At 34.7% G+C, this 24,398-nt stretch overlaps 1 protein-coding gene across 1 annotated transcript in view; it reads left to right on the top strand.

Annotated features, from left to right (window-relative positions):
* LOC149547850 (alpha/beta-Hydrolases superfamily protein) overlaps positions 1 to 18,786 on the top strand; it is a 51,099-nt gene extending 32,313 nt beyond the window's left edge. Inside the window, exon 2 of the mRNA XM_089791899.1 lies at positions 18,183 to 18,786. Coding sequence (XP_089648025.1) covers positions 18,183 to 18,483 — 301 coding nt within the window. The 3' untranslated portion in view covers positions 18,484 to 18,786. The remainder of the gene's footprint in view (positions 1 to 18,182) is intronic.
* The last annotated feature ends 5,612 nt before the right edge of the window (positions 18,787 to 24,398 follow it).

The raw sequence follows: 24,398 nt of genomic DNA, 5'->3' as shown, positions 1-24,398 counted from the left end.
TTTGTCACATCTCGATTTCATAATCGTAGCTTATGCACCTTGAGTATTTCGAGCAATTCTATTTCCACCACCCTTGGATCTCGTACCTGCAATAGGTTCCAATCAATTATATGATCACGATGAGTGATGAATTTCTCAAGACATGACATATGGAAGATGTCATGCATCCTAGCAAGAGCCGGAGGTAGGGCAATTTTGTAGGCTACTGGGTTCATGATTTCTAATAGTTTAAAGGGTCCCATGTACCTTGGGGCCAATTTTGCATTTTAACAAACTTGATGGTACTCTTTTGAGGTTTTACTTTTAATAGCACCTTTTCTCCCACTGAGAATTCTCTAGGTGTCCTTTTTGTGTTTGCATAACTTTTCTGTCTATCGTTGGCTTTTTTCAATCTCTGACGAATTTGTATTACTTGTTCTTCCATTTCCTTAAGCATTTCAGGTCCAACAATTATTCTGTCCTCTACTCAATTCCAGCTTACAGGAGTTCTACATTTGCGACTATATAGAGCCTCAAAGGGGGCTATTTTAATGGTATATCGATGGGAATTATTATAAGCAAATTTTACCAAGGGTAGATACATTTTCCACTGGTATTGTCGATTCATATAGTAAACTCTTAAAAGATCCTCCAAAACCTAGTTTACTCTTTCTATTTGACCATCAGTCTCGGGATGATAAGCTGAGTTGATGTTTAGCTTAGTTCCCAATGCTGAAAATAATGTTTGCCAAAATTTGGAGGTTATCTTAGCATCCTTATTTGAGATAATTTTCTCTGGAACTCCATGTAGTCTAAAAATTTCCTTTATGAATTTATGAGTGATTCTTGGTGCTCCATTGGTTAGATTTCCTGGTATAAAATGAGCAACCTTAGTCAATCTATCCACTACTACTAGGGTGGTGTTGTGTCTATTCCGTGCCATAGGTGACCCCTTGTATAAAATCCATGGAAATTATTTGCCATTTCCATTCTGGTACTTCGTTTAGATGCAAAAGGCCAGTTGGGTAACGATGTTTTGCTTTTACTCTTTGGCATTCTAGGCATCTTGTCACAAAATTTGTTATTTCCCCTTTCATTCCTTTCCAAAAATATAGTGGTTTTATATTTGACAACATTTTAGTCACTCCAGGATGTCCTGAATGGGATTCCTCCTGAATCATTCTTCGAAGTTCAAGTTTGTTGGGTATATAAATTCTATCATGATATCTTAACAATCCATCCTCTTCTATCCTAAATTTTGAATACTTGGGATCCTGTGGGTCTCTGATGAGAGCTTGGCTGATCTTTGCATAAAATTCATCATGCTCTATATGTTGTAGTACTTGATCTTGTAATTTGAAATTTATGACATTCATCGCAGAAATGTGTCTCCTTTTGCTTAAGGCGTCTGCCACCTTGTTTTCCTTACCCTTGATATAATTAATATCAAATTCGTATTCTGCTAGAAATTCCAGCCATCTCCTCTGTCTAGCGTTAAGGTTGGGTTGAGTGAAGAAATATTTTAGGCTGTGATGATCGGTTCGAAGATCGAAAGGTTTCCCAATCAATTAATGTCTCCACATTTGGAGAGCATGTACAATAGCTACCAATTGTAGATCATGGGGGGTGTAATTCTGCTCGTAATTCTTCAACTTCCTTGACTCATATGCAATCACCTGTTCATCTTGCATTAGCAGACTTGCTACTCCTTCCTTTGATGCATCAGTTATGACTACAAATTTCTTTTGTGGGTCGGGTACTCTTAGTATGGGTGTAGTAAACTTTTCCTTCAAATACTCAAAAGCTGATTGACATTTTTCAGTCCATACAAATTTATTTCCTTTTTCCTGAAGTGATGTGATTGTCTAAGCTATTTTGGAGAAATTCTTGACAAACTTCCTATAGAATCCTGCCAATCTCATGAAACTCTTGACTTCTGTCACATTCTTAGGTATAGGCCATTCCTTAATTGCTTTGATTTTTGAAGGATCTACGACTATTCCTTGTGCTGATATAATATGTCCTAAATACAAGATTTTTTTCTGATAAAAAATGCATTTAGACAATTTCTCGTACAATTTATGTTCTTTTAGCCTTTATAGGACCTTTTCTAGACGCTCTTGATGTTCTTGTTCATTTTTCAAATAGATTAGGATATCATCTATGAAGACCAGTACAAATTTGTCTAAACAATCTTGGAATATGCTATTCATCAAGTTCATAAAAGCTACTGGAGCATTGGTTAACTTGAAGGGTAATACTGTGGACTCATAGTGCCCATATCTAGTTCTGAATGCGGTTTTGTGAATGTCTTCATCCTTGATGTGGAGCTGGTGATATCTTGACCTTAAATCAATCTTTGAAAACACTGTAGCGCCTTTCATTTGATCAAAGAGGTTATTTAATCTAGGAAGTGGGTATTGGTTTTTGATGGTGACCTTATTGACCATTCTATAATCTATACATAATCCCATAGTTCCATCCTTCTTCTTGACAAACAATACTGGGGTTCCCCATGGTGAAACAGTGGGCCGAATAAGTTTCTTGTTTAACATATCCTGCAATTGCATTTGCAACTCCATTAATTCTATGGTGGTCATTCAATAAGGGGCTCAAGAAATGGGTTTTGCTCTGGGTACCAAATCTATGGAAAAATCAAAGACTCGAGATAGAGGTATTCCGGGGAGTTCTTCGAGAAACACATCCTAATATTTCTTTAGGTATGGGTACTCTTCGAAATTTTCTTTCAAATTTTCCTTGTTTCCATGTGGAACATCCTTTGTTTCTCTTAATTCTTCAATCCTTACTGCAAAAATCTCACAAACTTTTGTTCCACATTTCTTGAGTTGCATGGCGGATATCTGTTTTGATTTAATTTCATGTATAACCCCTTTAATGTTTACAGGTTTGCCTTGGTCATCCAAACAATCTTCAATTTTAGCAAGACAATCAACCTTGGCCTTGTGCTCACTGAGCCAATTAATGCCTATAATAATATCGTAAGACCCACGAGGTACTACATACAAGTCCAATTCAGTGGAAAAATTTGGAAAATCAACCCGAGCCTCAAACAAAAACTGCTCTCCCTTAGTCCTTGATTGGTTTGCATATTCGAGTGTCCATGATTTTGCCATAAAATTAGATCTCTTTGGAAATTTACTTAATAGTTTAGGTGATATAAAGCATTTAGGGCTCCCGTAGATCTTATCTGGAGTTTTGATTGGGCCTAATTGTTGTTTTGCTTGTCGATTGTTAAGTGCCTCGTGAATCCTTTGTTGATAAACATGTTGCTGAGGTAGAAGGGGTGGTCGGGGTATAAAATCCATTTCATGAGATATTAACAGAAATAACGATTAACTGAGTAATGATGAATTGAAATAACAATTAATTGAAATAACGATTACCAAAAATAACGATTAATTGAATAGTGATGAACTGAAATAACGATTAATTGAAATAACGATTAACTGAAATAACAATTTCTTAACATTCCTTGTAAACAAGTGAAGTAGATTGTTGCCATTTCAGTATAAAGTAAGAGGAAACAGAAACATAGCGAGGATAAAGAAAGAATATACTAAAAAGTAGCTGGAGAGTCTTTAATTGGTTGGGCAGGCCTTGACTTTCTGGTAAGAGGAGAAGCATTGACTTAGGCTTAACCTCCCAACCGTGGACCATATCCATCCCCACACAATTTTTGAAAGAAAGATCCTCCTGACCCTGGGATCAGGCTTGGGGTACTACTAGTCCAGTCATCTGAGCAATACCGGCGTCCCGCACAGTTATGGACGAACATGACTGAATAATTGACACTACTGACATCATGTGATCTTAAGAAGGCAAGCATGTCTTTAACGACCTTGGCTAAGGTTTTGAGATGAGTTTCTATTACCCGATCACCACCGCTTGACTTGACAATAGGGAACAATATAAATGGACAAGCATGAGCTATCATATGATTCCTTTCTTTTGAAACTTATATAAGTATGTTATGTTATAATAAATTTTGTTTCATGTTATTGCAGATTTCTCTCACCTCTTCACTCTTTTCCTTGGCTATACAATTGGGTGAGTCCTGGGTGTTTATAATCTTAGAGTATCCAACTCTTTTGCTAAACCTCAGCAAATAACAGAGAATGATCTTAATAAGCTTGCAAGGTTGTACATTCTGTTATACTTCAGCAAAATAATAATGTATGAACTTGTCATGTACAATCGGTCTTGACTCAATACGGAAAAATTAGAGTCATTGATAGTAAAATATAGAATTTTCATGGACGTACTTCCTTCTGCTATAAATTCGAATGTAGGAATAAAAGAATGAATATGTATCACTCGAAAAGGAACCACTTAACCTAGTTTGATTTAATGGAAACGTGAGCCTTGGTTTGATGTTAAACAACTAGTTCCCTCATGGAAGCAATCCGTATGCAATTTCCAAAATATTCCTGATTTTCGACCTTTAGCAAAGGGTAAACTTGAAGTAATAACGTGGAAAAATGCAGAGGTAAATCGTGCGGAGAACAATATTCATGTATCTGACTTCTCTTGGCTTCCAAATATATAGAGGCATTCGATATATCAAAGGTTTCCAAGAAGCCGTAACTCTTAAAGAATTAAAAGATTTGTCTTCGTGAACGTCGATATCATATGCCAAGTGTGCATTTCAGTTTCTAATAAAGAAATGAATAAATATGGAAAAGAACTTGAAGGTTATAAAACAAGGATAATTATAAACATATTTATTTAGTTGCACATAGATGTATTTTATAAGATGGCATCATATTATATGTTTTATCCAAGGTCGTATTTTTAAAATATGTATATCTAAATACATGCTTCATTTGGAAGATTATTTTATCTTCTTGTACACATTTAAATGTACGTATTAATTAAATAAAATTTTGTATAAAAATAATGGAATGGTGTCACCTTTATTTCTATATCTATGTGCACATACATAAATATGTATTGTAATGAAGTGATGGAGATGTCAACCCTAAGCTGTTTAAAGGTATGTACATTAATTAAAGTAAAATCATTAATGTTTCTAATATGTATTGATAGCTCATGCATGTCCAATGATTGTACCCTGCTATACAAGTCGCTAGGTCCTTACTAAGATAGTTAGAGGTCATACCTGTCAATCAGACTAATGGACCAAGATAGTACCCGATTCCGTAGATCCCGTTAAGCAATGCTTTTCCCCTTCCTCTGCTCCTGCAATCACCCATGCAACAATTTTCTACAATATTACCAAGTTCCATGATAATTCCATAATAACATTTAACATTGATATTTAATAAAGAATTTAGTTAATAACCATAATTCCGAAACCAAGCAACTGCTAACTACTATCATCATCACATGACAAATAATGGATTACGACCATCCATATTTAAAGTTAAACCATTTCATAGTATACAACAATTATATTTAACTACCTTTTTCATATGAATAGAAATAAAACCCATTCAACTCAACGGCTATAATAATTTAAATTAGGTCAAAATTTGGGATGTAACATCAATAATGTACAAACTTCACTTTGGTAGAAGGTTTGGAGAAAATATTGGTTCTTAGATCTTCAGTGATGATGTACTCCAAATGAATAGCATTCCAAGTATCCATCTACAATTTAGGAAGGCCTTTTTGGTTTGCACATATGAAACATTATCTCATGAATCATAGTCTTCTGACTGCTACAATTTCTTGATCAATGGAGAATCCATCTCGACATGGTCTACTCCCTTTGAATCAATACGACTGAGATCCTCAAAAGTTGAATGAATCATATCCTCTATCTGCTCCCTCTGTCACGAAAGCATACTTTGATTCATAGTAACATGATTGAATGTACTAAACAGTGGATTTATCCTCAGGCTTGGCTATACCAGACAGATCCCTTCTGAAGCTCCAAATACATTTATCAATCTCTTGACTTCCAAGTTTGCCACTAATGGATGAACTAGACTCCCTTTAAATGTTATTTCCTCCTCTTTGAAGAAATGTTTTTGGTTATTAACTCAGTTTGCATTATTGCAAGCATCAAGTTCTTTTCGTGTAAATGAGTTCCATCCTAAAAGCATACCAGAGAGAGATTTTAATTAGTCCATAAAACCATCCTAAAGGTAAATATTAAAGAATCAAAGGTAGAAGCATACAAGGTTTATTATCCCAATGTTATGGCATGAATTAAAAAATAAAATTCATCAACATTTTTCAAGCATAATACTTATCTCTGATTGTCAAATGTTGCATCTTTCTGACAACTTCTTCCACTAAGCTCAATTTCCCTTGTCTTCTCTACAGCGACTGTTGACAAAAATGCGTTTGAGTTTTCTACACTCATAGTATGTAATGTTGTCCCCTTTTTTAATTGTTTTATTGTTGCTCCTGAGATTTTTATTTCTTCCTTACTGCACAGTCTTTCACTAAGAACTCCCTTCACTAGCAACCTTTGTCTACACAACAACAATATTTAGCAATTAGATAACAAGGACTCCTTTGTATACCTGGCCCAACAACTATTGACTTTGTAGCGTCTAACCCTTAATGATTTCAATCTCTCAGCGAGATCGTAAAACAAGATAACTTCTCTGGAGTAAGGCACGGCACAATTTGAATACATTATCTAATCTTGTCTCACCATATTGAAAATCTTCAAAATTGCCCTATAGTGAAATTTAACTCCTCAGGCTTGATGCTTGTATCAACGATGGCGTTTTTAATCCTTGATTACTCTCAGATGGCAACACGGATAACATGTAAAAGCTGTTATCAAACAGGATTGACCATAATATATTATTGGTTACTATATGTGCCCAATTTGATTGATCTGTCAATGAAGTCTCTATTGAAACTCTGGTGGAAGTTTGTGATTGTGTACGGCAGTAGTATGGGTGTTGGTTGTTGAAAGCTGCAAAAGACATAATGATTCAAAATATAGTAGTGGCTGCTAGTTTATTCCTCCCACCAATCTTCTTTCTATTATTTCTGGTTCTTTGTGGATTAGATTCTGCACAGTTTCCTTGTCCCTGTTGATGTTCGTTATCTATCATTCGTTCCTTGTTGATGCCAGGTACAAATAACTTATTTTCTTCTTTTCTCTTATTCCATAATCTGTCATTATTACTCGTCCATTGAAATTGATACATCTGAAATATTAGAGATATATCATCAAACAGTATATTCCACACAGGATATAGTCTGCCAACCATATAATTTAATAGTACAGTTGTCCGCTGTCAATATGTGATGAAGTTCCAGAATATTAATTTGGGGTATAAATTCAATACGGATATCCATTTATGTCTTTTTGAAGATGATTATTGTTAGTACTCCTCAAAAGTTCTGTCTAATCCATGAAAGAGAACTGAAATTTATCTGATTTGGTCTTTGTGAAATATGTTTTTATTCATCTATTTCTGAAATGGATCTTTCTGTGAAATCAGGATCTCTGATAGAGACACAAACTATTATTACAGATTGAATTGGTTCAGATTTACTTACCAATCTGATTGAACAGTAATGGAGAATGGACGAACACAGTTTGATGAATATTACTTGTTTGCAGGAGAGGGCAATCGCTGAGTCTGAGTATGCCTTGTGAATGATATCAAACTACATCGATCGTTCCATGTTAAATATGTAAAGTGTCATGTCCCCGTAGAGACATGACTCTACGTGGCCAATGGCCATGCAGGGTCATGTCCCTACGGGGACATAACATTTAATCGTAATACAATCAGTAATCATTTGGACGACTAACACACACATTCAGATTGTCTCTTCTTAAGATAAGAGCCCGATTAGATAAGAAATGTCATATATATATGCATATATAAAATTCTTATCAAGAATATAACACAAAACAAATGTTCATGTAAAATCATGAGTACATACGCTCAATATAATGAGTACTTCACTCCAACTGAAGCTATACTTCAACACTCCCTCTTAGCAAGGGAGAAGTGATAAATGATATCAGTATCAAAGATATTTATACAAAACACTTTATCGGACTTTAACACTTTGAAATAGTGACTTGTCAAATAACTATAATCACAAAGTTATGAACACTATCATAACATACATTATAATCTCTAATTGTCCAAAACAATATCTAGAGTAATCATAATACTTTCGTTATCAATGACTTATGGCGTATCTGGAACAAAATTGCCATAATAACAAGCTTATCATTTGTAAGATCGTCACCTTACAAAGATTACCTTATGAATATATATGTCCATGAAAGATCATCACCTTTCATTACATATCTGATGCAACTAGACAACTTTAGAAGCATAAACACATATAAATTGAAACTTAAATTCAATATTCAACATTACAATTTAATCATACCAAGTTTTCCTCTGAAGTATTCCAATTCTACTTTGGCAAGAGGCTTGGTAAAAACATCTGCTGTTTGCTCATTTGTACTTATGTACTCCAGTTTGATTGCACCTCGATCTACCATATCTCTAATGTAATGATAAGGTATTTTAGTATGCTTAGATCGATTGTGAAAAACCGGATTAGTTGAAAGCTTGATACAACTCTGATTATCACAGTGAATGATAGTTGGCTTCAAGGGCTTCTTAAACAATCCAACTGGCAATTTTCGTAACCATACTTCTTCTCTGGCTCCCATGGAGGAGGCTATAAATTCTGCTTCAGAGGAGCTTAATGCAACTAATGATTGTTTTTTGCTGAACCAAGAAATCATCCCAGATCCGAGACTGAAGCAACATCTTGTAGTACTTTTACGTTCAGTAGAGCTGCCTGCCCAATAAGAATCTGAATATCCATGAAGATTGATTTCGACTTGATCATATTTGAGTCCCATACCAACTGTACCTCTTAGATATCTTAAGATATACTTGGTTGCTATTAGATGTATCTTCTTTGGTTCACACATGAACTGATTTAAGGTATTAGTGGCATAACATATATCAGAACGAGTAGTCACCAAATACATTAAAGATCCAATGATCTGCCTATAGTAAGTAGGATCGGTAGATTCGGATTCAATCATATCATCCTTTAGCTTATGTAAGTTGACTTCCATAGGAGTAGTAACTGGTTTATAATCCATCATTCCAAATTTCGTCAAAATATCAATAGTGTATTTTCTCTGATTTAGGAAAATGTAGTTCCCCTTTTGCCAGACTTCTAGTCCTAGGAAGTAGTGGAGAAGACCTAAATCATTCATATCAAACTCTGCTGTTAGTTCCTATTTGCACTTGTTTATAAGATGTTCTTCAACTGTTATTAACAAATCATCAACATATAACGCAAGAATAATTATGTCATTAGCATTTATTTTGAAGTATATGTTTGGATCAACTTCATTCTTAGAATACCCTGACTTTGTTCGATAGCTGTCTATTCTTTCATACCATGCCCTGGGTGCCTGTTTAAGGCCATATAGTGCTTTCTTTAATTTACACACGTAAGAATTTTCATCATGAGTGATGAACCCTTCCGGTTGCTGAATATAAATTTCTTCAATTTCACCATTTAAGAATGCTGTTTTAACATCTATTTGATGAAATTTCCATCCTTTGGATGCTGCAATTGCTAAGATAGTCCTAACAGATGTGTATCTAACAATTGAAGCAAAAGTTTCCCCATAATTGATTCCTTCCTTCTGTGAGAACCCGCATGCCACAAATTTGGCTTTGTATTTTTCAATGCTACTGTTAGGTGCATGCTTGATTTTGTATAGCCACTAGGAAGAGATGACTGATTTGTTCTTAGTCTGGGTACAACATCCCATACATCATTTTTTAGTATTGATTGATATTCTTCAATCATTGCTTCTTTCCAAGGTTTGCTTGATAAAGCTTCTTTAACATTTGAAGGTTTTGTTTTGATAAGTTCAGTTAGTAGTGCCACATAACATGACCGATTTCTTGTTCTCTTGCTTTCTCTGATTACTTCATCAGGTTCAACATGATTCTCTTCTTTCATTTTCCTAGCCCTAAGTGGCCTTTTTATTATTATTGGAATTTTCAATACTCTTTGAATTTGAGATAGTAGGTGAAGGAGGTTCAGTATCATTATCCCTCTCATTTTCCACTAGGTGATCTTCATCTAGTTCAGTAGTAGGTTTTGTATATGGTTCATCAATGTTCTTAGAAAGATTGAAGGCAATAACTTTTTCAAATTTTACATCTCTTCTTTGACCCGGAACATAGATCCTATAACCTTTGGTTGTTTCACTGTATCCAATGAGTATTCCCTTATTTCCAGATGGTTGTAATTTTGTTCTTTTATCTTTAGTAATATGAATATAAACAAGACACCCAAATATTCTTAGGTGACTTAGATTTGGTTTGAGACTTGAAAATACTTCTTCAGGAGTCATGTTTTCTAATATTGAGCGAGAACATCTATTTTGAATATAAACTGCAATATTAGAAGCTTCAGCCCAAAAGGAAGTATGAAGATTTTGATCATGCATCATTGCTCTGGTTGAATAAATAATTGATCTATATTTACGTTTTGCAATTCCATTCTATTGAGAATTATATGGTACAAAAAACTCCCTCTTAATCCCAACAGTAATGTAAAAATATTTGAAAATTTCAAAGATGTATTCACCTCCATTGTTTGATCTTAGTGTTTTTATTTTTTGTCTGGATTGATTTTCAACTAGTGCTTTGAATTCTTTGAATTTAGATAATACTTCAATTGATTCCTTTTGTTTGAGGAAGTAGATCCAAGTTCTTCTAGAATAGTCATGAATAAAAATCACATAATAGAGACACCTTTTTAGGGAAAGGTACAGTCATAGGACCACATAGATCAGTGTGTATAAGTTCAAGTACAGATTTTGATTTGTGTATGCTTTTAGGAAAGGATTTCTTGGTGTTCTTTCCTAGGGCACATCCTTTGCAAATGCCTAAGTGATCCGATTTGAGACTAGGTAATCTTTTTACAATTTTCCCTATTGATGATAATGCACGAAAATGAAGGTGACCTAGTCTTCTATGCCAAAGTTCGGTTGAATTTGATGTTTCATGACTTAGGGCTAAATTTTGTCGATTACAAAGTTTATATAAACTTCCATCTCTAAATCCAACAGATATAGCTTTTTTGATGTTGGAGTTCTTTGGCCAAGATAGAACTCTATCCTCTTGAAAGGTGATTTTGTATCCTTGATCAGCAAGACCGGAGATAGAGAGCAAATTTGTTTTTATACCAAGTATGAATTAAACATTTTTAAGTTGGAGAGTAATACCCGAATTTAGATGAATTGAACATGATCCAATACCTTTAATTGGATGTGTAGAATTGTCTCCAATGGTTACTTCTTCATAGGAGTATTCTTTGAAGTTTTCGAATTTGTCTCTAAAACCTGTAATATGACGTGATGCTCCACTATCTATACTCTAGATTTTTTTGTTTGAATTTACCTTTTTTTCTTTATTGTTTGTATTAGCATGAAGAGTTTGAATATCTCCCTCTTGATCTATATTGATTCTTTTGGAAACTAATCTTGATTCTTCTTGAGTGCATTCATTTTTGAGTAATTCAAATTTAGGAAGGTTAGGTCGGGAGCTTAGACCACAAATGAAGGTTTCCCAATATAGTGGATGTCCTTTTAATGCTATGATGTTTAAGTTCTTCGTCATCAACTTGACGTCCAATTGTTGCAAGTTGATCTTTTAACTCAGAGATTCTTAGAAAATAGGACGTAATTGACTCCCCATTGTTCATTTTTATATATAGAAGATCTTGCTTTAAAGTTAGCAATCTACTAGTATTGTTGATTTCAAAAGTGTTTTTAATAGTAGAGAACATCTCAAATGCAGTTTTAAGACTGGATATAGATGGAAGAATATGATCCTTAACCGATTCTATAATAATTTTCATGGCCTTGTTGTTGTGCCTTTTCCGTGTCATTTTATCTGGATCATTTTCAGGTATTGATTTTTTTGATTCTATTACTCTTCTAACTCCATTTCTCTTAGTACTATCATGACTCGAATTCTCCATGATGAAAAATTTGATGCTCCCTCAAGTCTATCCTCTAATCTTACACGATTAACCATTTTGAATTTGAGGATAAACTTATAATATTGATAAATCTGAGATTTTAATTTTAATTCTGAAGAATAGAATTCCCTATCAGGATGTCTCTGATACCATGTGAAATCCGGATCTCTGATAGAGACACAAACTATTATTTCAGATTGAATTGGTTCAGATTTACGTACCAATCTGATAGTATATACACTGTGCTGTTCTGATTGTGCAGATATTTCGAAACTGAACAGTAATGGAGAATGGACGAACATGGTTTGATGAATATTCTTGTTTGCAGGAGAGAGCAATCGCTAAGTCTGATTATGCCTTGTGAATGTTATCAAACTACACCGATCTCTGAGTCTGAGTATGCCTTGTGAATGATATTAAACTACACTGATCGCTCCATGTTAAATATGTAAATTGTCATGTCCTTGCAGAGAAATGACTCTACATGGCCAATGGCCACGTAGGGTCATGTCCCTACGTGGACATAACATTTAATCATAATACAATCGGTAACCATTCGGAGGATTAATTAACACATTCGGATTGTCTCTTCTTAAGATAATAGCCTGATTAGATAGGTGCCCAATTAGAGAAGAATATATATATAAAATTCTTATCAAGAATATAACACATAAAACAAATGCTCATGTAAAATCATGAGTACATATACTCAATATGATGAGTACTTCACTTCAACTGAAGCTATACTTAAACACTTTCTACCATGCCTTCAATCCCTTTCTTGCATTTGCAACCTCTCTTTGATACCATGTTGAGGAATGATCACTTCAAATGTAATAGCACTCTGCCTATAATTACTGTGTGTTCCAAAGGCAGCAATCTCTCTTTTATTTATATATTGTAAATGATACAAGGAGAGATCCCTTTATGGGACATGTCTATTCATTAACACATGTCTTAACCAATCCTTTAATGATACTGTTTCATTATTTATGATTAGTAATTATTAGACAATTGTTAATTATATATGATTATGTATATATGCATGTGTGTGTGTATATTAATTGTCTAATGATGATTAATCAAAATAATTAACTAGTGATCGTAACAATGTATCTCATGATTAAATCAACCCGACTGAAGCTACAACAATAACAATCCTTTATTGTAATTGGATAAAGTTTTTCTTTTGAAGCAAATAAGCCAATTTCTATCCTAACTTTTTTGTGAATGTCATCATCTTGGAGAAGTCTTGCAAAAGCTTTGTAGCATCCACTAGCAACTTCTTCATCCACATATGGTGCTACTCTATTTGGCATAGCAAGTACGACCGCCCGGTTCGGTTAATGCATCAAGGACGACAAGAACCAATAGGTGGCCGAGCCCCTCTCATTTCTACCAATCGCCAGAACAAAAGGGCCTCCCACCCACCAACATTAGCCTCCCACCCACCCTGCATTGGGGCGGAGACATAACTTAAGCAAGGAGGCACAATGGGTATTCATCTTTTCCCCTAAGATGATGAATGATTGTTTCTAGTTGATTGCATAAGGCTTCACATTGTATGGGGTCATTCTCATGTGTTTGTATAGAAATTTTTACCTTCTCTAGCATTGTGTCCATGCCATCACAGACATCCCCCAAACAAGGTTGATTTGTATCAACAAAGGCATAGCATAATAATGGCAGGGTCTGTGAAATCTAAAACAAATTGCACATGAGTCCACTAATTGTCATCCAAGACCAATGCTTTGACCTTTTGTGCCCTCTTTGAATTTGAAGCCTTCCATATACCCACTAGCTAGAAATAACCTTTTGGCTTAATGCCTTGTGCACCTTGACAAGTCATCTCTTAACAATAGTATGAGATGGAAATCGAGTTTCAACCACCTAAGTAAGTTAATAACATGTCAGTAAATATTAAACAAAGTTATATACAATTTGATAATTGAACATGACATAATATTTATTCCAATTAAATAAATAAATTAAATTTAGTAATTACAATTTACCTTCAATAACTCCAATTTGGAGAATAAGTTGAATATTGATTGTGACATGTGATGGTTCGTCACAGACATTTGTATCTCCCCATCTTGGTAAATTTGCTTCACCCAATGTATTTGAGAGCCAATTTGTTGCACGATCAAGTTTAAGTAGTGTATAGTGCAAGGTGTCCAAAAATGTCATCATTCTGACCCTCAACCAAAGTACTTGCACCACTACAATGCTTGGCATTGTTTGCAATCACCTAGACCACATTCTCACTACCCACCATCTCTATGGCACCGATGAGAAATTTGGAAATGAAGTGTTAATCTGTCACTTCCCCTCCACAATCAATTGCCTTCAAAAACATTACCCCTTTGGGTGACACTAAAATCACATTAGTAATCAATGGCTGGTATTTGCATCTTTCCATCCTTCAAAACAACAATTGGTTGAATAGCTTTCTCTACGCAAGTCTTCTCCTTTTGCAATAGAGAGGTATACACCTTTTCATACTTGGGACTTGGGTAATCGGCCGATTCTTTATTCATGGCTGCCACCATTTCCTTTCAATATGGTGACCTCACCAAGTCAAAAGGAAGACCATTGCCTCCACTCTAAATGTAGTGTCCAATCGACATCTTTTGCAGGCGGTAGATTCTACTTCTTCCTCTTTTCCCATGGGTCGAACCCAGGTACACTTTGCAGCTATCTTTTCCCACGGGTCGGACCCAGGTACAACTTATCACGTCTTTCTTCTTGTCCTCATCTCTTGCCCGGGGGACAAAGCGACTGTATAGTTTCCCTGACACTGGCCTCTCTAGATCTGTGAAACCTCGTAGTGTCCCTCTCCGCCAGAGACACTCCCATAGCACTCAACGACAGAACAAAGCCCCTGGTCGATAGAACAAAGCATTCATTATTGTCCTCCTTCCCTCTGAGGAAGGATACCTAAGCCCTAATCTTGTTTGGGGTGACTCTTGCTCTCTTCTTTTTCTATTTTAGGTTTTGTTCTTGCTCTTTTATCGATACTGTTTGGTGTTTTGTTTGGTGCTATCTTCTTGGTTGTAAGCGCTATTCCCACAAAGCCGTGTTGTGGTCTTTTGTTGGACATTATATTATTTTATCTTATCTTATCTTCTACTCCTGGTACATGTACTTGCAAGAATGGATGTTTGGAGGATACAATTGGTTTTATGGGTAATACATTGTTTTTTTTCTGGATGGAGGCTGTTGAAAACATTTTTTTTTGATCTTTTAACCAAATTATCAGCAGCTTCTTGTTCTTTTACATATGAAGCTCTTTGTGCATTAGACATCTCCTTCTTTTCTGTGACTTTGCACATTGCCATTCCATTGTAAAATGAAGTTTGATTCAGGAATATGAGCTATTGAATGGTTTGTCTTTGTTACTTTGACAATAATTACACTTCCAAAGATATGAGCCACCTCGTGGAACTTGTGAGATTCTTGTGGTATGTCTCCATAAAGGACATCCTACATTAATTTTGAAACTATTGTCTCCTTGCGCTCCCACAAAACTTCGACTACTAGTGGAGGCCATTCTTGCACAATACAATCTAATTTCTTTTCTTTTTTTATTGGTGATACAATCTAATTTCTTACTATAATAAGAAACTAAATAAATTTAAATTAGAAAAAAATTATGAACATCAAGCATACAAGTGCAAAAAAATTATACAAAACTACTAAAATAGATAGCTAAACTTGTTTCTTTATGTCTTTTTTCAAAAAAGAAAATGAAAGCAACTTGAAAAATTTCTTCACAAACATGAAAATATTCATAAAAATCTCAAAAGAAAATTCATTCAAGTACCCAAGAATGGGATCAAATGTTTATCTTAGATGCTTAAAATTCCTCTGTGGAAGCTATCTTTTGCCCTATGAATGATCCTTTTCAAAAATAATCACCTTGCCTTCAAAATGCCAAAATGGAGACAAAATGAAAAGAGTGCCTAGCTGCAAACAAAATGAGATGAAGAATGGTTGAATACCCTCTTTTAGGGTTTTGGAGCAAAAAATACAATAAAAAATTGTTGTTTGCACATGTCTAAATAAATACTGTGGGAAAAAGTCATAAACAATTGCTTTTTCTGGGCATGGGCCCTCGGAGGCATTCAAAAGCGCTCAGATGCCCTGTGGGTGTCTGTTGGAAGCCATCCCAGGCTTCCGGATGCATGTGGATGCCTCTGAGGCATCTCTGCACATCCGGGTGCTTAGGATGCACATCCAACAGACACCCACATGGCATCTGCCTCTGGATCAGCACCCACAGGCATCCAGATCCACATCCAGAGCCTTGGGTGAAGAATCTGTAACTGAGTTTAAGTTTAATAGTAAATATTTGAGAATCTAATTTCTATTTTAGGCTAGACTATATATTTATGATTTTTATACATTTTTTATATGTATTGTGGACAGACCTCATCATATTCTTTATAGACAAATCCACGTACCAAGCCTGTATACCCATGCCTGAGCTCCTGGCTTATTTTTTTATCGTTGTCACATGCTTTCTCATAGCCTATTTTTTAGCCTTTTCACACGCTTGCATAAACTAGTACAAATCACTTGTATGTAAAATAAAGCAATTTTCAATGGCAGTGAAATAGAATTTAGGGGCACACTCTCGCTAATAAAAATATTTTGGTCAGGAAAAGGATCCCAGAACTGGAACCCCTGCTGTAGCCATTCTGATAGTGATGTTATTTGAATCTGCCTGGGAAACGTTTTTCAGATTAGTACTATGACTGATGCGATGGATTTTACTGGTTAAATGATCACCTTCTGTTGTAATATTTTAGTTACCTATTTTCCATGTTCACATATTACGAGTGAAGAATGATAGTTATTTTCTTATATATTCCACTGAAGACGTGCTATATGCTTCTTCTATCAACTTGGTTACCTGAAGTTTTATGAACACATTATTACTCCTTTACATGGTCATATATAGACGTTGATATCATAATATTTTTTCTGTTTGTCAATAGTGGAATGATCATTAACATTTTATTTTACAACCAAGAACTTATTCCACCAGTTTGCTTATTATCATAAGTTGGTAAGCACATGGAGCTATTTCTGTTTACTTTTAATTACCTGAATTTGACAAACAGATTAAACTATGTCAAATATTTGGTCATTTGTGGATGTGAATATTCATTCTTTCTTTGGTCATATGGGTAGGACTTTTTATGTCAATTTTGTGGACTGCAGGGTACAACTATATACAAATATATATATACATCATAGAATCATTTGTCATATTGACGTATATGTTATACTATCCTTAAAGCCCAACAATCATCATGTTATCAGATGGATGCATTCTTGCAAATAGGTATTTTATACACCTTCACTGAAATTCCAATAAATCGCTCAAACAGGCATTGTTTAGAGTGTCAGATTTGAGGAAATGTCCCCAAGCTGTCCCTGCCCCTGAGATGTTCCCGGTATAGTGACATGGGCTGAAAACTCATCCGTGTAACAGAGCCTGTGTTTTATTTAATGCATTTGATTTTGCAACGTGGTGGTAAACAAAAATTTTTTGCAGAAAAATATTTTAACAATTTACTGTCTCTCTCTCTTCAAACAAAAACTCATGGGCATTTTCAAGAGACCGTGTTTGTGACTGCTTTGCGATCGAATAAAGTCTTCCATCAAAACCAATATGTGCATGTTCTTGTTCTGATTATTGAGAATTTGAGATATTCTTCTTACATCCAGTCTAAAAAATTGCATGCACATCTTACATCTGCACATTTGCTGTCTGCCCTCAAAATATTACATTTTCTTGATACTGTAAGTGTTTCTGAACTCAAAACTTTGCGTATTCAAAAGTTGAGGAGAATGAGCGCGTAGAGATGACTTGGACAGAGAAGTTTAGATAAGCCCTACGCCATTCAGTAACATAAGAGTTGCGCAACAGAAACATGAGAACATGGCAAGAGTAGTTCAGTTAAGCCGTACACCAGTCTGTAGCATACAAGTTACACAACAGAAACATGAGGACATTGCAGGCATTAACCATTTATTAATTTGCTTCCAAGTCGGCACCATCGATTGTAGGAATTTTCAAAAAAATATTATTTAGAGTTAGCCTATAATATTATAGTTTCTTTTGAGAAATAATCTTACGAACAGTTTTATAAAGATTTGCATTTTATGCCTTTTTATGGTAGGTATTTGGGGAAGCCCAGGCTAGGAACTGTCTTGGAGCTGTTGAGAGTGACTGATTATGTCAATAAACAGTTTCAAGATGTTGAGTTGCCATTTATTGTTCTCCATGGTGATGCTGATGTGGTGACAGATCCAACTGTTAGCAGAGAGTTGTATGAGAAGGCGACGAGCAAGGACAAGACAGTGAAGATATATGAGGGCATGTGGCATTCGCTTCTGTTTGGGGAGCCTGATGATAATATTGCAATTGTGCGCAAAGATATTACCGATTGGCTTGCACACAGGATTGTCAGCAAAAGCTGATCAAAGCATTCTTTGTTCCTTTCCAACTTTTTAAAAGTGTCAGGACCATACGTTGAAGCCGAACTTCTTCAATATTTCATTGTATTCTTCAGGCTTTTGAGTTAAATTTTAATCATTTTGGGAGTTACAACTCAAATCTTTAATTACTATGCAAAACTTTGACTTGAATATATATATTCTCTTAAGGTTTTACAAAAAGTTAAAACCATTGTAAAGTTCAAGTTCATAAATGTTAATTTTAGTTTAATTGTATATAATTTAAGCTTAACAATATATATATTTTTAATGTTGCTTTGGTTCAAATTCATGTAGCCTTTGAAGCTTGCTCTTAATCTTGATGACTTTCAAGTTTTCCTTCCTTTACTTGGTCATCTATAAGAGATGTATGCAGATTGTCGTGCCTTCACTTCGCTTTAATTATCTTCTTTATGTATTCTTGAAGCTTGTGCTGAAATGTTCACCTCATTAGCTATCTTAAAAGAATTAAAAAAATGTGTGCAAGTAGATGGCCTAAAGTGGTCTTTGATGATATTTTGTGCAAATATGAAAAAGACATGGATGTAACAAAGCATCAAGTGTGTGAGCAAATGGAATATCCATTTCAATGTGTCCCGCAAACAATAAATAAATAAAGGTCTTTGTTATGGAGGAATTCTATAAGAAAAATTGGAGAAATAGAGTTGGAAGGAAAAATAATAAGTGCATCGAGTTCTCATCCCCACATGCAATCAACTCCAAAAGGCCTATACATAGAGGCAAACATTCGTTGGAGAGATAAAACTCTTATAGCATGGCTCAGAACCAACTCTCACCAGCTTTGATTTGAGACTAGACAGTAGAAGAGGCAAAAAGAGTCTTGGGAAGAGAGTTTGCATGTTTTGCAATTCAGGGAAGGTGAACACTGAATGACACTTTATTTTAGAATGTGACGCATTCAAGGAAATGGTCAAGTTTACGGATATTATATTTTGCAACTCTTGGTACAACTTATTCAGCAAGGAGAACATTGAGCACAAATAAAGAACAAGATTATTAAAGTTAGTATGGTGGAAACGTTATCCCATAGGCTATAGGTTGTCCCATATGCTATGTTTAGCCTCATGAATGTTAAAATCATCTATCTATCGATTTATCTATACCTTTTTCATGTTGCATAAGTCACTCATAGTCGGAAATAATGTTTCAGAGTCATTTGTAGGATTGGATATTATAGTCACAAGATTAATTCTTCATGGTGTTGTTTTTTTGATAATTTAGTGAGGGTTCTAATAGGGGCTCATATTGAACAAAAAAACCAATCAATATAGACCAAACCCAAGCAAAACAAAAAAAGACAACATGCGTCATCTAGGGATTCAACACTACGAACAAGCAAAAGACCATCATTGGACATGAGAGAAAAGGACTAGCATCCTAGCATCCAAATTTGACGCACCTCAACCACCTAGCCCTTTTGTAGACTCTTTATCCTAGCCAATCACATCCACCACCAACACGAGCCCATAGTTAGAGAGGTCCTTGTTGCTTTTCTATAGAGAAGGGAAATTTATCCCATGGAATATTTGTTGTGTCTTGATTCAAACCAACCGATTATTGCATCAAGCTACAATGTATAAGAGATGGATACTTCCTAGCAGCCTCTAGAATGGTATCAAATTACATTCTCATACTCAAACAGAAGGATCTAAGATCTTGCAACTCTTGATACACCATTAAACCTTCCTTGCTAACTACACTTATGCCCCTAATTAACATTGTAGGTAACAAACATTGCACTTTCCCTTGCATTTCTCCCATTTCCTCCCCAATCAACACTTCAGAGCTGAATTTGGATGACAAGAATGATTACTCCAAATGTGAAAGTCATCAATCAACATTCATTGAGCTTCTAAGAAATGTTACCAACTCAACCCACCGATCACAACCTAAAAAACGATATTGAAAGTTTTGGATAAAAAAAGTAATGTTACGCGTAGCAAATTTTTGTTTTTGGTTTGGGGCGAGCGGGGGGCGGGGGGGGGGGGTGGTGGTCAAAATAGAAGCTCTGACATTTTAGACCTCTTAATTTGAGTGGTTGGAAATGGTATGGGGCTGGAAATACCCCCATCAACGTAGGAAATTTTATTGCCACATGTCAATAATTGCTCATTATTTTTCCACCAAAACTAATTAATAAATTTAAAGTCTTATCTCCACTCTAAAAGTCACCACCAACATTACTTAAATTTAGGAGCTAAATTTCTTAAGTTGAAACAAATTTAAAAATTAATGGGACTGCTAATCGTTAAAAGTTCCTAAATAAGCTCAATGGCCACCAACTCTATTTAGATGAAAGTCCCCATGGGACCCCAACCTTAGGATGACCTTAATTAAAATAAAGTACACATTAATAAGAAATTTGTAACCTTATGACAATCATAGGTTAATAGTCAAGTTTAAATAAGCATGATGTACATGACTATTAGAAATAATCATAATTGTGTAGACATGAGAGAGTCATGAGGGCAATATAAATCAAGGCTATCAAACATTGTTTAGTGATCCTTTATTCCTGACTTGTGCACTTTAAAATAACATTATACATTAAGGCCTTGTGACAAAGCATCAAATATGAAGACAAGATGCATTATAGTAATCATGAAGAGGGAGACCATAAAAATGAAAGAGGATTGTCATAGCCCTTGTCAAGCTCTTTGGAGAGTGTAGTTACTCTTTCAAAACACCAAGCCCCTATAAAATGCCACAAGTGGATAATGAAATCCATTCAAGCTATCCTAACATGCATATGACTTGTTATTGAAGGCAACTACAAGCCTATTACGAGTAGACAACCTACAAGCCTATCATATAATACTAACTATTGTTGAAATGAGACTAATATAAACCAAGACTTGGGTTATAATTATGTTTTAGTTCTTAGTAAATCTACCTCATCTCCTTTACTATTAAGATAAATTGAGAGGATTAATATATGTATTGTAACTCATCTTGAGAAAATTCCATGGTGCAACCTTGAATCCTTAGGACAATCATACTCAACCATGATAGTCATTGGGACTTTACCGTGCCATGCATTAGGACTATCCACTTTCATACTTGGTCATGAAAGTCATATGGATTGTTATCATGCCATTTGGAAGCCTATTACTCATGAACTCACCACGAAAGAAGGTTGACAAGTTGCCTTTTTAGGTTTATAAAAGATCATCAAAAGATGTAATGAATGGGTATAGTCACGAGAAATGAGAATTTTTACAATTGTATGAATGCCATGGTCCACATAATAGATACTCCATTGTCATTGTGGGACATTCATAACAACACAAGATCATTCCAGTGAATACATGCTAGAAAAATGAAAGATTTTGGTTGCCTAGGGTGACACCCACCAAGATCTAACTATGGGGTGCCAATATATCAAAAAAAAAAGAGAAAAATAATATGAATATGAGTGTCACATAGCCATAACATGAGCTCTTGTCATTGTCACAAATAGGACAACTCTATAAGTAAAGAATGTAGGTGTTCTTAGGGATGAAACCGTTGAACACACCAAATAAATTGGAGGGGGAGAGGGTTGAATTAGTTATTCCATAACACTTCTTAAAACTTTACTAAATTGATAAGCGCATTAACTATGAGAGTCATACTCAACCATGATAGTCATTGGGACTTTACCATGCCATGCCTTAGGACTATCCACAACCATACTTGGTCATGAAAGTCATATGGAATTGTTATCATGCCATTTGGAACCTTATTACTCATGAACTCAACATGAAAGCAGATTGACAAGTTGCCTTTTTAGGTTTGTAGAAGATCATTAAAATATGTAATGAACGGATATAGTGATCACAAGAAAGGATAACGTTTACAATTGTAAGAATGCCATGGTCCACATAATAAATAGTCCATTAGCATCCTGGGACAATCATAACAACACACAAGGTCATCAAATCCAATAAATCATGCTAGAAAAATGAAAGATTTTAGTTGGGGTGGCATACACCAAGATATAACTATGGGGTACCAATATATCTGAAATATGAGAAAAATAAGATGAAGATGACACATAGTCGTAACAAGAGTTCTTGTCATTAGCACAAATATGACAACTCTATAAATAAAGAATGTTAAGTGTTCTTAGGGATGAAATTGTTCAACAGACTAAATAGTGGGGGGGGGGGGGGGGGAAGGTGAATTAGAAATTCCCTTAGCACTTATTAATTAAACTTATAAGTGCATAAACCATTCAAATAATTAAGATCGATAAAAACATGAAATCAAAAAATAATAAACATCATAACACTAGATATAACAAAAAAACCATAGAGAAACAAATTCTCATGAAATGAACACTGACTAAGGTGACACAAATTAAATTGATATTTAGAAATCGGTTGACTATCAATTGCTTACAACATTTTGGCTCACAAATGTTTTTGCTAATAATTTTTTTGAATTGAAAATATTGCATTTGAATATGCAATAGTTCCAACTAGTAACACAATTACCATAGTTAGAAATTGATCTAGTTACAAACCTTCTGCAAATATACTTAAAATCTATCTTGTGTAAATATTTATGTGAAGCCTCTTTGATGTCACAACCATCTCCCAAACACTAGTCTTGAACTTATACACATCACCACCAAGTATTCACTTATAGATCTAACACTTCACTCTCTACCACATTCAACTATCATCACTCTCATGCAATTGACTCAAATACAAAATGATATCTTCTTTTGTACATATATTTGATATAACATATTTTGACCGAGCCAAGAAACATGTTGGTCACAATACAATTTTTTTTTACAATTATTTTAACTTGCTATCCGTAAATCTAATTATAGGTGACACATAAGGAATCTTTTAATCATGTTACCACAATACCTAGATATAGGTCACACTTAAGATACATACTCTTCATATTATATTTATAAAAAAGATAAGCAAGTCATAGAACCATTTGGACACCATGACCAAGTCCATAACTTGATCAACACAATATCTAATTGTACGAATGAAAAAGATAGATAGAACTTTTCCATAACAATATATGTCTATCAGACCAAAATATCTGATGAGATACAAGAATGTCTAGGTAGAGGAATGCCTAAAAGAATACTATAACTCAATAGTCAACAAAATATCAAGCAAAACTTCATGCAACAATTATCAAAATATTTAGATGTATCAAAAAGATGTATTCTAATAGTAGGAGCAAGTACATTAGACATCATACCCCAAAATTGCCCGTACTAGATATATTCTACATATGACTGAAACCTTAATATCTCACTAACAATCAAAGACACCCAATCAATACAATAAGTAACCAATATAAAAGTTTCAACATCGATGACAACAATGCTAATATCTTCTTGATATGTTTCGTAATACCTACCCCTTTGCTATTACCGTCAAACTCTATCAGACCCTTTTCCATGAGCATGTTACTTCTTCACTTATATTTGATGATGTAGTACTTTGATATATGGATTATTTGATTATATCATGATAGTTTGACTATTGATAGTTATTTACATATGATGATGTTATTTATATTTGTGATGTTATTGACCTCATTCTCGCATGTGTATAGTTGACGTGTATGTTTTTATATTTTCGTTTGATATGCCTCATGTGGCTAAGGGACGAAGTCTTAGTCACCTGCTTATGGGATCTACATGATGTACCAATCCTCAACACTGTATATATATATGATGTACCTTACCATGCAAGTGGTATGGGTACCTAAGTATAGAGGGAAGTTAGAGTACTTTATATATATACTTAGGTATCTGTGTGTGTGTATGTACATATATATGTGCATGTATGTACATATATATACATAGACACACACAAACACACAGACACACATACACACACACACACTTATTCAAGTAT

This window comes from Cupressus sempervirens, chromosome 7, assembly GCF_028749045.1.
Source record: "Cupressus sempervirens isolate cs-2001-9-10 chromosome 7, ASM2874904v1, whole genome shotgun sequence".
NCBI classification, from domain to species: domain Eukaryota; kingdom Viridiplantae; phylum Streptophyta; class Pinopsida; order Cupressales; family Cupressaceae; genus Cupressus; species Cupressus sempervirens.
The sequence above is the reverse complement of the archived record's forward strand: the minus strand, read 5'-3'. Positions and strand labels throughout refer to the sequence as shown.